The sequence below is a fragment of the Electrona antarctica genome, assembly GCF_951216825.1.
Source record: "Electrona antarctica genome assembly, chromosome: 2".
NCBI classification, from domain to species: domain Eukaryota; kingdom Metazoa; phylum Chordata; class Actinopteri; order Myctophiformes; family Myctophidae; genus Electrona; species Electrona antarctica.
In genome coordinates this window covers 16,036,215-16,049,206 of record NC_136807.1, presented here as the reverse complement: position 1 = coordinate 16,049,206, position 12,992 = coordinate 16,036,215, and the positions used below count along the sequence as shown (strand labels likewise).

Here is a 12,992-nt window from a genome sequence, read left to right as displayed (position 1 = left end):
CATAACAAGCATGCATACTGTGTGTATAGTGTTTGCGTCCATACACAGCTCTCACTTCTATCACCACCTCTATAACAAGCATGCATACTGTATATAGTGTTTGCGTCCATACACAGCTCTCACTTCTATCACCACCTCTATAACAAGCATGCATACTGTCTGTGTATAGTGTTTGCGTCCACACACATCATGCATACTGTGTATAGTGTTTGCGTCCACACACAGCTCTCACCTCTATCACCACAGCCGCTACTGCTACCATGCTGCTGCTCGTCTCCTTCCCTCCTCCCACGATTCCTAGCGTCTCCTCCCGGACCGCGTGCCGCATAAAGCGCTTGTTAACAATCCTGGTCACATTGTCACTGCCTCCGCCCAGGCCGGCCAGAACACCCAGCCCACCGGCCACTCCTACGGCCGCCGACACGCACTCCGGCTTGGGTTCGTCCGTTCCTCCGAGACCGCTCAGGACGACCAGAGGACATACGAGGTTGCCGAAGGCGTCCCTGGGCGACCTGTCCCCGGGCAGGGGGGCGTCTCTGGGCGACCTGTCCCCGGGCAGGGGGGCGTCTCTGGGCGACCTGTCCCCGGGCAGGGGGGCGCCGACTCCTTGGCTTCGGCTGCTGCAGACGTTCCTGAAGAACTCCTGAACCAGGCCTCCGTAGCGGTTAGTGGGTTCGGATCCGCAGGCCGGAGCCCCGGAGGGTTTGCCTGCGGCTGGAGGCTGCCGTGCTGGACTGGCTCCCTGGCTGCTGCAGGCTAATGAGAGAAGACATTTACTTTAGAAACTAGTGGAATGAACTCAAACACCCATTGCACTCACTCCCAATCTTCCGCCATAGTCTTAGCACTTAGCCTACCTATCTAGCCTCGACGACCTTACAGGCCTATGCAAAGGCTAAAATATGTAATTTAGATATATTATGTAGACATAGCATTATATAGTGTATACTTAATAGTTTCATTGTACTGATATTTTATGTTATGTTAGACGGACGGTTCTTACTTCACTTATGATTCTTGATGACTATTTCTATGTATTTGATGATACCTTTGTTCTTAGTTACTGTAAATCGCTCTGGATTAAGAGTGTCTGCCAAATGCCTATTGTAAATTGTAGTCTAATGTGAATGCTCCCTCTAATTTTAGAGAGAGAAAATAAGCGGGCCAAGGACAGAGCCCTGGTAGAGCCTGGTCAACGATGTATATGGTTTAAATGGTTAAGTAATGAATCAACTAATGAATGAATGAATGAATGAATGAATGAATGAATGAATGAATCAATCAATCAATCAATCAATGTACCTCCTGTGTCGGCCCTCCACAGGGACTCCACGCTTCCAGAGTGTTCCACCACACTGAAGAGGCTGGAGAGTCCATCGTTGAGGCCACTGAGGACAGGACTGTCCCTGGTGGTGGTGGAGCGCGCCCAGGCAGAGCCTCCACCCATGGGCCTCTGATGGAGGTTCCACAGGCTGCGCTCTCTGGAGGCCGATGACACTCCGTCCAGTCTAGAGGTGGAGCCTGACCACAGAGGAGGGCAAGGTTACAATCATTTTAGTTTAGTTTTAGTTCATTTTGATTGTTTTCGTTTGTTTTGTAAACACACAATACAGTTTCAGTTAGTTATCGCATTTTTTTTATTTCGTTAGTTTTAGTTAACTATAATAACCAGGAGAGGAACATGCATGAACATACATGCACATGTGTACATGCACATGCGTACATGCACATGTGTACATGCACAAACGCATACTTCCAAGCTCTACATGCGTTCCCAACAGGCATCCCCATTGACCCTAGTAATTTATCCCCCTCAGTACCAGAAGACACTCTTCGCTGTAGCTTGGGAGAGCCGTATTTAGGCGAACAGCAGGGCCTGTCGATGCGGCCGTGAACCTTGTCCAGCGAGGAGGAGATCTGCCGGGACCGGGCCGACGCCAGAGAGGAGATGTTGGTCGCTGACGAGGGCCGGGAAGACCAGGCTTTGGCGTGAAGCCTACTGGGAAGGTTGTCGGTTTGAAGCCCAACACTGACGTACTGCGCTGCGGTCTGTGTGGACCTGGTCGCTACCGTCTGTTACAGTAAGAGTAGGTAGTGAGAGAGAGAGGGAGAGATAAAAAGAGAGAGAGAGAGAGAGAGAGAGAGAGAGAAGGAGAGAGAGAGAAAGAGAGAGAGAAGGGGAGAGAGAGGAGAGAGAGAATGAGACAGAGAGAGAGAGACAGACAGAGAGCGAGAGAGAGAGAGAGAGAAAGAGAAAGAGAGAGAACGAGATAGAGAGAGTGGAGAAAGAGAGAGAGATCCATCAAAATCACACATCTAATTAAAAAAAAAAAATTACATTTGGTGATAGGATGTAGTTGAAAAACAGTGACAGAAAAAAAGATATATATACTAAACAAAAAATATATATAAAAGCTAGTCACCTGACTTCCTAGTTCCTTGCTGGACTTCCTCTCCAGGGAGGAGGAGCGGATGGCCTGTCGGACACAGTTGGTCATCTCCTTCATGTCGTCGCTCAGGTTGGCTGAGATCTCGCCCATCTCCAGCCCGTGGAACGCAGAGGAGGCCGCCATTCCGTCCACCACGCCGTTGGCCGAGCCGGGCATCGAACCCATCGTGACACTCGCACTCCTGCTCTCCAACAGCTCCCTGTGGTGTTTGGACAGCGAGCTCAACCACTGCTCGTATGAGGACGAGTATGAAGAGAGGGGCGACGAGGGCTGTTGTTGCTGCTGCTGGAGCTCGCAGGTGTCTGTTCCCACCGGTTCCCCGTCGACAGAGCCGCTCGGCCCCACGGAGGAGCTGCCGTTCTGGGTGTGCTGAGGTGCAGCGTCGGCTCCCTGGCTCCTTCTCTGGGACTCCATGCGTCGCATGGCCGGAGGGCTGTAGTAGATGCGGATCCCCGTGCGGTCCGGCGCCGTGTAGCTGCGCTGGACCGACTCCGTGTCCAGTTCGGAGGCCTCCCGGCTGCTGCACGGGCCGCTCGGGCCGTCCCAGGTCTTACAGCTGTCCTCAACCTCCGGTGTCTGAGAGGGACAGAGAAGATGAAGAGGAGAAGGGAGAGAGACAGAGAAGATGAAGAGGAGAAGGGGGAAATATGATTGATCCAAATTATAATGTCATATTCTTATTATTATTATTATTCCATGTTTTAAAATTTCAATGGAAGCGTTGTGTCTTCGGAAACTCCAGCAGCATGACAAGGCGCTGAGCGTTTAGTTTGCGCTTAAATAGTATTTTTATATAAGAAAAATAATGTATGATGGCCTGCAATGTAATCTAATCTTATCTGACTTGATCTCACACCTCATTGGTCAGGTAGGTCCAGTTCTTCCTGGTGACATCATGCAGCTCTGGGCGAATCAGGAGAGGAGTCTGGACTGAGATCAGGCTCTTTCCTTCCTGACAGGCAGTTCCATTGACCTCTGACCTCTCCAGCTCTGACTCAGAGGTTACGGATTTGGTCCTGTTGGAGAACAATGCACGTGTTGATGGGAACTACACAAATAAACAGTCACAGTCTGTGTTGTGGAATTTGAACGTTATACCAGTTATTCTGTAAACCTACTGCTAGATTTATATTCCATAGTTTAGAAACAGGTGAACCACTTAAAACCCCAGCATCCGTAGTCTGGGGGAAACCTTCACAGAGAATAGCAGATCTACAAGCTTACGGTGCATCGCAAGACGTTGTAAGCTTGTAGATCGGCTATTTTCTGCAAAGATATTTAATGTAGAGCAAAAACTGAAAATACACTAGTATAGAGCCCTGAGGGACTCCAGGTTGTTACCGTGGTGAGGCGGCTCCGTTGGTGAGTGTGTCTGCTAAGGATTCTCCTTCTGATGACTTGGACTGGAAGGGTACAGAAGGCAGAAACTCATTACTATTACATTACTTGTTAACAACATATATTTTCAAACATCCCTGGAAAGGCGGCTGGCGTAACGGTCCGGGCACCTAGGCTTCTAAGGCAGCGTGTTGCGGGTTCAAATCCCGATCCAGACGACCTTTGCTGTCAGCAGAAATAGCCTATCCACAAGCTCTCAGTCTCAACGTGTCACATTCTAGGTCTGCTATTTATGAAGAATATTGCCTATAATGATGGCAGGTTGAAAGTGTTTATGCTTTTCCTGGAAAAAGCTTTACTTACGCAGCAGAGAAGACACATGCACACAAGCAAGCACACATACGCAAACATACGCACGCACGCACGCACGCACACACACACACACACACACACACACACACACACACACACACACACAGTGCATGTCTGTAATGGTGACAGTGCATGTGTGTTTATGGAAAGAAACTTAACTCAGGACGTTTAACCACTCTACGCAATCCCTCAGTGACACTGTCCAGCAGCGTAGCTGTGTGTGCGTGTGTGTGTGCGTGCATGCGTGCGTGCGTGTGTGTGTGTGCGCGTGCGTGCGTATAATCACAGGGGGTGAGCTGAACAGCCCTGCTCTCCCAGTGACATCATCCTAACCCTGAACTGCAGCTGCACCGCCAGGGTGTACAATATTGGGCTTTATCTCACACCACAACAACACAAGGTGTGGTTGCTGTCAACATGGCTAAGTATAACATTAATATCAGCACACGTGCACACACACACACACACACACACACACACACACACACACACACACACGCTGAGACAGCCAAACAGACACAAAGGCAGTACTAAGAGTGAATTACAGCAAAACGACAAGTTCTGCCAAGTTTCCGGAGGGACAGCCACTTAATGATAGGCTGAGACTCTGAGAGGGAGACAAGACAGAGAGGAGGAGGAGAAATGGAGGGAACAGACAGACAGACAGACAGACAGACAGACAGACAGACAGACAGACAGACAGACAGACAGACAGACAGACAGACAGACAGACAGACAGACACTGTCAGACAGACAGACAGACAGACAGACACTTGTACAGCTACTACTTGTGAGGAGATTCGACTGATTTCCATTGACTACATTATCCATTTAAAGTAAACATATCCGGCATTGACTGGGGTCCCCCAGTGGTCTACCCTCGGTCTCCTCCCTTTTCCCTCTGCAACAAATCTCTTCTGCAAAAATAGCCGATGTACAAGCTTGTACAAGGACGTGGGCTTGTAGTATATCGGCTATTCTCACCGAATGTCAGTTAATGTGGGCTGAATTCACCTATTATGGCCAGTACAGGGACGCTATGGTTCATGTGCTTAATTCCTTGACCTCCAACCCAAACCTTAACCATTAACACTACATAATTAACCCCAAATGTAGATTCTGAGTACCAGCGAAAAGTTCTGACCTTCCGTTAATGTTCCTCACCTTAATATTCTTGTGATAACATTTAGTTCTCATAAAGAAAGCAGTATAAGGACACACACGCACGCGCACACGCAAGCACACGCACACGCACACACACACACACACACACACACACACACACACACACACACACACACACACTCACACACACACACCTTGCTGTGCTGTGCGGTTGCCTCTCGGAGTCTCTGTTCCCACTGAGTTCTCTCCTGGCTGAAGGTCTCCAGGAGCTTCATCTTCTCTTTGCCCCAGTTCCTCTCTCCTATCTGGAGCTGTGGGACAACAGTACAACATCTTAACTTCTCTCCTATCTGGAGCTGTGGGACAACACAACATCTTAACTTCTCTCCTATCTGGAGCTGTGGGACAACAGTACAACATCTTAACTTCAACCCGAAAGCCTGCACTTGATCGCATGCCCGTGTCACGCACCCAAAATAACCAATATACAAGCTCACAACGTGTTGCAATGTGACACCTTGTGAGCTTGAATATCAGCTATTTTGGGTGTGCAACAGCAGCACACAACGACTTTGGAGTACAAATTACATTTCTTCTCTTTTGGGGCAGGAAATTTGCACGCGCACGCACGCACGGACGCACGCATGCACGCACACATAAACACACACACACACACACCTCCTTGGTGAGGTCCATGACGGCGGCGTAGGACTCGGCCAACAGGTGCTGGTGCTCCTCTCTCTCCTTCTTCAGCGCCACCTTTAGGTCAGCAGGATCCAACACATCGCCGGAGGACGACAGAGGCGCTGCAGCTGCTGTGATGATGGGCTTAGTGGACTTGCCCTCCAGCTGAGAGCGCACAGCACAGATGGAAGGAAGAGAGAAAGACATTTTTGAAGTGTTTATTTTTGAGTGGTGCAGCCACTCCATTGCACAGCTATGTGTGTCTGTCCCTCCCCCTATGTATGTGTGTCCCTGTGCCTGAGCACGGACAGCCGAAACACCTCCGGACCACTGGGTGGCACTGTTGCGCAGCATCTCACACACACACACACACACACACACACACACACACACACACACACACACACACACACACACACACACACACACACACACACACACACACACACACACACACACACACACACACACACACACACACACACACACACACACACACACACACACACACAGTCCCAGTAAAGCATTCCCCATCAATCCTCATGCGTCTCTGCCTGACTCAGATCAGGATGAAAGATTCTTCTAGCTTTTCGCTTAGGTTTGTTTCATTACTGCTCTTTAATTCTTTACCAATCTCACCAACTCTCTCTAATGTCTTATTCCAACATAAAGAATGAAGTACCTATTACACACGCACGCACGCACGCACGCACGCACGCACGCACGCACGCACGCACGCATGAACGCACGCACACACACACACACACACACACTAAACGCTTCCGTCATGACAGAAACAAAAAACACCCTTGGGTTTATTCTGCCCTTCTCTCAGGATCCTTCGATCAATCTCCCCCGACCCCCCCCCCCACCCCCCTCTCCTCCTTTCTTCCTCTGACTGCCTTGCCGTTCTTCTCTACTCCCATCTCTCCCTCTCTCTATCTCTTATTCCTCTATCACTCCTCCCCAACCCCCCCATCTCTCCCTCTCTCTATCTCTTATTCCTCTATCATTCCTTCCCAACCCCCCCATCTCTCCCTCTCTCTATCTCTTATTCCTCTATCATTCCTTCCCAACCCCCCCATCTCTCCCTCTCTCTATCTCTTATTCCTCTATCATTCCTTCCCAACCCCCCCCATCTCTCCCTCTCTCTCTATCACTCCTCCCCAACCCCCCCATCTCTCCCTCTCTCTATCTCTTATTCCTCTATCTTATTCCTCTATCATTCCTTCCCAACCCCCCCCATCTCTCCCTCTCTCTCTATCACTCCTTCCCAACCCCCCCATCTCTCCCTCTCTCTATCTCTTATTCCTCTATCTTATTCCTCTATCACTCCTTCCCAACCCCCCCATCTCTCCCTCTCTCTATCTCTTATTCCTCTATCACTCCTTCCCAACCCCCCCCATCTCTCCCTCTCTCGTCTAGTATCAGGTGTGCAGTCAGACATCTAGCACAGAGGACTGATCGTGACTGCTTTCTCTTTTCTTCTAAGCCTCTCTGAAGCTACCAGACACATCGATCACGCACGCACGCATGCACGCACGCATGCACGCACGCATGCACGCACGCACGCACGCACGCACGCACGCCCACACACACCCACACCAACCTATCAAGACATCTATCAAAATCTCACATCAGTTTTTACACACGCAAATGCACAGGCCACCATGCACAGTCACAAACTGGGATATCTCTCTCTCTCGCACGCGCGCGCGCACGCGCGCACGCACGCACGCACGCACACACGCACACACACACACACACACACACACACACACACACACACACACACAGTCCTAGTAAAGCATTCCCCATCAATCCTCATATGCCTCTCTGCCTGCCTCAGTCCATGGCGTCCTTATATGGTTCTAATGGAAGCGTCTGGCATCAACTCACACCCCCGCCTGCCTCCGTCTCCCGTGGCGACGGGGAGATTCTTAATGTTGTGCGTGTCTTAACGAGCGGTACCTCCTTAACGAGTTTTAGTGCCGAGCCGTTTAGCGTGAGAGAATTCTAATGAAAGACCTGCTGGGCTTTATGGAGACATGAAACATCACCTGCCTCAGCACTGATCATACAGCGCTCACTGGGACCATACACATGCTCCTTTATCTCAATATCAACGTCAACTACAAAGTACAATCCTCAGTGTTCAAAGACAAAGACAGGCCCAGGGAAATTAAGAAAACGCTTTAAAAGTGTAAAAATGTCAGGGGGGGGTTTAAGCATGTACTCAACAGTGATAGACAGACAGAGTTGGGGAACGACATTAGACGGTAGGGTTTTCTCAGGAGGGTAGCTATATAGCGTCTCCCTTCGGAGATATACGGTGAAAAAGCTCTGTCATCCTTGGCAGTAGAGTAGAGTTGCTGCTCCTTTCTATAGAAAGAATTTGTACTGTACATTTGTTCAAAAAATATGAACAAAGACAATTAATGGCAACTATTCAGTCAGCACAAGAACAAACCACATGTACTGTACAAGTTACAACAACTATTACAAAACAACCCTAACCACAATCCTATTCTAAGCTTGAAGCCAATCTGTCTCTGCAATAAACTTGACTTGTTTCTCTGGCAGCAAACACAACATCACTGTCTGCGGATGTGTTGTCATACACAAGGCACCCCACAAACCCATTGGCTGCATTCCAATATCGAACAGTGGTTTATAAATCACAAGTGCAAATAAACAGAACGGGACACAGCATAGCACAGTCATGCTAAAGCAGTGAGGAGGGAGGAGTGCAGTTCAGTAAGTGACCTCACCAAATTGACATTGTTACCTTGGTTACATAAAACGTCAGGTGGGTGTTATTTTTAATTTGCGTAGTTCCTTGGGTTTTTGTCCCTCCAATATACAGTTTGTTGTCCTAACTCGTGTCACATTTGCCATTGACAATGGAAGGATAATTTACATCATATGTGTCTGAGAAAATCTGAGCAAATCGCTAGGGATGCCAGAAAGTGACCATCAGCCAAATCGAATAATCGACAGCTCTGCCGATTAATAATCGATTAATTGAACCCCCCCCCCCCCCCCCCCCAATATCAATATCAGATAAAACTCTTAAGATTTTATATTATGCACATGCCATGGTCACATAACCATTATATGTTGAGTGCATGCTTTGATGGTTACAGTTTTATAATCAGTTTTGATGACTAACCTTTGTGGAGATCTTCACAGTTCTCATTATATGCTAGTTACTGCCATTCAGGATGGAAAATGAAATCCATTTGGATTTGGGGAGAAGTAGTTTCATAAGGGGCTGGTATGAAGTACTTGATATAAACAGAAAACGTTCAGTTCACTAGTCTACACTCTACTCTACAACTGCCTTCATTTCATCTGATTGTCTGTCTGGCAGGCACTTAACAAGCGATCGTTAACTGTGTCTGTTAGAGAGAGGGGCAGAGAAGAGTGGCTTTGCTCAACTTGATTTATACTTATATTCTCCACTCTGATGAAGGTACATGTTCGATATATCATGCAGCCTTACTTATTAGCCTATATTTTGGCTATTAAAGTTTTTTTATGAAATATTAAAATCGATTTCGGAGACTCCGACGATTAATCGGAAAATCAATTAATCGGAAAATCGATTAATCGGCGGCATCCCTAAAATCGACATGTTACCTCATGATGATGTACGATGATAAGAGCGCCCCTCACTTCACACAGATGTGATTTTTGATATGCAAATGAATCACTAAGGTTCAAGGTTGCACTTCATTGTTACATCTTGTGAACGGGTATAAGAGTAAAACTTATTTTTGGGATGGCTTGAATCCTTCATGATTCCTCGAGCTTTGCTGACACAGCATTCATCGTACAGGGCTTGGATGGGGGGAGCACATCTTCTGATGCGTTCGGTCGTCCGCACAACCCTCTACTTTGCGGTTTAGGTCGGTGCAGTTGCCTTACCAGGCTGTGAAGCAACCAGCAACCATGGCAGTATTTGATTGTTTTAGTTTGAAGGTGTGAGCTCTGTCTCTCTCTCTCTGTCGTCGTCGTCCCCCCCTCCCGCCCCCCTGATTTTCTTTTTTAAATCTCCTTTTATCTGATGGTGTGAGGTTGGCAGGTATGCATTAGTCATGCTACTTTTGTTTAAAGTTTGTCCTTGCAGGTCATTTCCTGAAGGAACAATAAAGCTAAAGTTAAAGCTATCTGTGAGTGTGACTGTGAACCTCCTTCATGTGGCTGCAATCTGGGGCAGGAGACGCCTCCAGCAACCACAATGTTTACATACACAGACCCTGGGCCAGGTGTATTAGAACAGAACCCAGATCTTAACCCTGATACAAAAAGATGTTAAATTTAGTTTGGAGGAAAAAATATATGATGACGAACGATATAACCTGAATGTTATGGAAATGTGACACAGTTGCTATAGTATGGAAAAACACTGTGGAACACTGTGGGAAAAAATGTGTTTAAGTCTAAATGTATGTGTTATTGTCTAATACTGTTTTTGAGTGGTGTAAACCACTCCTACAACTGGCTTTTGTGTGTTGAGTGGTGTAAACCACTCCATGTTCAAAATAATTTCTGACGTAATTAAATCACACCCGGGTGAACTGGATGACCGTAGCAACCATGCTCATTTTTTCTGCACAAAAAAAGCCAGTTGTGAAATCACATCCGGGTGTGATTTCATTACGTCAGATCAGAGCTGATCATGCTATATAAAACCTTACACCACTCAGTTCACACGGGTGTGATTTTTTTCCCTACCACAACAAGCTCACTGCACACCTGTGCAGTGCAGCCCTGACAAAGGCCACTTGGCCAAATGTTCTGTTTTTTTTCTGTATTTTGAGACCTTTCTTTCCTTCTCCCGCGGCCTTGGTTGAGAGTAGCCTTGGTCGCACCTGGTTTCCTAAACGTTTTTGAGTGGTGTAAACCACTCCTACAACTGGCTTTTGTGTGCAGAAAAAAATGAGCATGGTTGCTATGTTCAAAATAATTTCTGACGTAATTAAATCACACCCGGGTGAACTGGATGACCGTAGCAACCGTGGTCATTTTCTCTGCACAAAAAAAGCCAGTTGTGAAATCACATCCAGGTGTGATTTCATTACGTCAGATCAGAGCTGATCAGGCTATATAATACCTTACCTTATATAATAATGATTTCATTACGTCAGACATTACGTCAGACCACAGCTGATCATGCTATATAAAACCTTACACCACTCAGTTCACACGGGTGTGATTTTTCCCTTACCAAGAGCACCTCGGCTAAACAGACAAATAAACAAATTCAGATTATTTGCCTTCATACAGTATATTCAGGAGGAGTCATTAAATTATATCGTCGCTATCAGGCATAATCATGTCTCTAGATTTCAACGTTCTATGTATATTAATTGTTTACATTAATTCATCACACTACAGTGTAGTGTATTTTTGCTATTTTTGAATTTGAATGAGGTTTCCACCCAACAGAGACACCATGCTGTTGAATGAGGTTTACACCCAACAGACACCATGCTGTTGAATGAGGTTTACACCCAACAGAGACACCATGCTGTTGAATGAGGTTTCCACCCAACAGAGACACCATGCTGTTGAATGAGGTTTCCACCCAACAGAGACACCATGCTGTTGAATGAGGTTTCCACCCAACAGCCTCATGCTGTTGAATGAGGTTTCCACCCAACAGCCTCATGCTGTTGAATGAGGTTTACACCCAACAGACACCATGCTGTTGAATGAGGTTTACACCCAACAGACACCATGCTGTTGAATGAGGTTTCTACCCAACAGAGACACCATTCTGTTGAATGAGGTTTCCACCCAACAGAGACACCATGCTGTTGAATGAGGTTTCCACCCAACAGCCTCATGCTGTTGAATGAGGTTTCCACCCAACAGGGACACCATGCTGTTGAATGAGGTTTACACCCAACAGAGACACCATTCTGTTGAATGAGGTTTCCACCCAACAGAGACACCATGCTGTTGAATGAGGTTTCCACCCAACAGCCTCATGCTGTTGAATGAGGTTTCCACCCAACAGAGACACCATGCTGTTGAATGAGGTTTCCACCCAACAGCCTCATGCTGTTGAATGAGGTTTACACCCAACAGAGACACCATGCTGTTGAATGAGGTTTCCACCCAACAGCCTCATGCTGTTGAATGAGGTTTACACCCAACAGAGACACCATGCTGTTGAATGAGGTTTCCACCCAACAGAGACACCATGCTGTTGAATGAGGTTTCCACCCAACAGGGACAACATGCTGTTGAATGAGGTTTCCACCCAACAGGGACACCATGCTGTTGAATGAGGTTTCCACCCAACAGCCTCATGCTGTTGAATGAGGTTTCCACCCAACAGCCTCATGCTGTTGAATGAGGTTTCCACCCAACAGCCTCATGCTGTTGAATGAGGTTTCCACCCAACAGCCTCATGCTGTTGAATGAGGTTTCCACCCAACAGACACCATGCTGTTGAATGAGGTTTACACCCAACAGAGACACCATGCTGTTGAATGAGGTTTCCACCCAACAGCCTCATGCTGTTGAATGAGGTTTCCACCCAACAGCCTCATGCTGTTGAATGAGGTTTCCACCCAACAGGGACACCATGCTGTTGAATGAGGTTTCCACCCAACAGGGACAACATGCTGTTGAATGAGGTTTCCACCCAACAGGGACAACATGCTGTTGAATGAGGTTTACACCCAACAGGGACGCCATGCTGTTGAATTAGGTTTACACCCAACAGCGACGCCATGCTGTTGAATGAGGTTTCCACCCAACAGGGACAACATGCTGTTGAATGAGGTTTACACCCAACAGGGACACCATGCTGTTGAATGAGGTTTCCACCCAACAGACACCATGCTGTTGAATGAGGTTTCCACCCAACAGAGACACCATGCTGTTGAATGAGGTTTCCACCCAACAGGGACACCATGCTGTTGAATGAGGTTTCCACCCAACAGGGACAACATGCTGTTGAATGAGGTTTCCACCCAACAGACACCATGCTGTTGAATGAGGTTT

General features: G+C 47.4%; 1 protein-coding gene across 1 annotated transcript in view; it reads right to left on the bottom strand.

Moving 5' to 3' along the window:
* The window catches only part of mtcl2 (microtubule crosslinking factor 2), a 114,164-nt gene that overhangs the window by 9,293 nt on the left and 91,879 nt on the right, over positions 1-12,992 (bottom strand). The window contains exons 16-23 of the mRNA XM_079514037.1: positions 5,964-6,134; positions 5,480-5,596; positions 3,792-3,853; positions 3,307-3,466; positions 2,424-3,026; positions 1,821-2,073; positions 1,303-1,521; positions 233-756 (exon numbers count right to left, since the gene is read on the bottom strand). Of these exons, the coding sequence (XP_079370163.1) occupies positions 233-756; positions 1,303-1,521; positions 1,821-2,073; positions 2,424-3,026; positions 3,307-3,466; positions 3,792-3,853; positions 5,480-5,596; positions 5,964-6,134 (2,109 nt within the window). The remainder of the gene's footprint in view (positions 1-232; positions 757-1,302; positions 1,522-1,820; positions 2,074-2,423; positions 3,027-3,306; positions 3,467-3,791; positions 3,854-5,479; positions 5,597-5,963; positions 6,135-12,992) is intronic.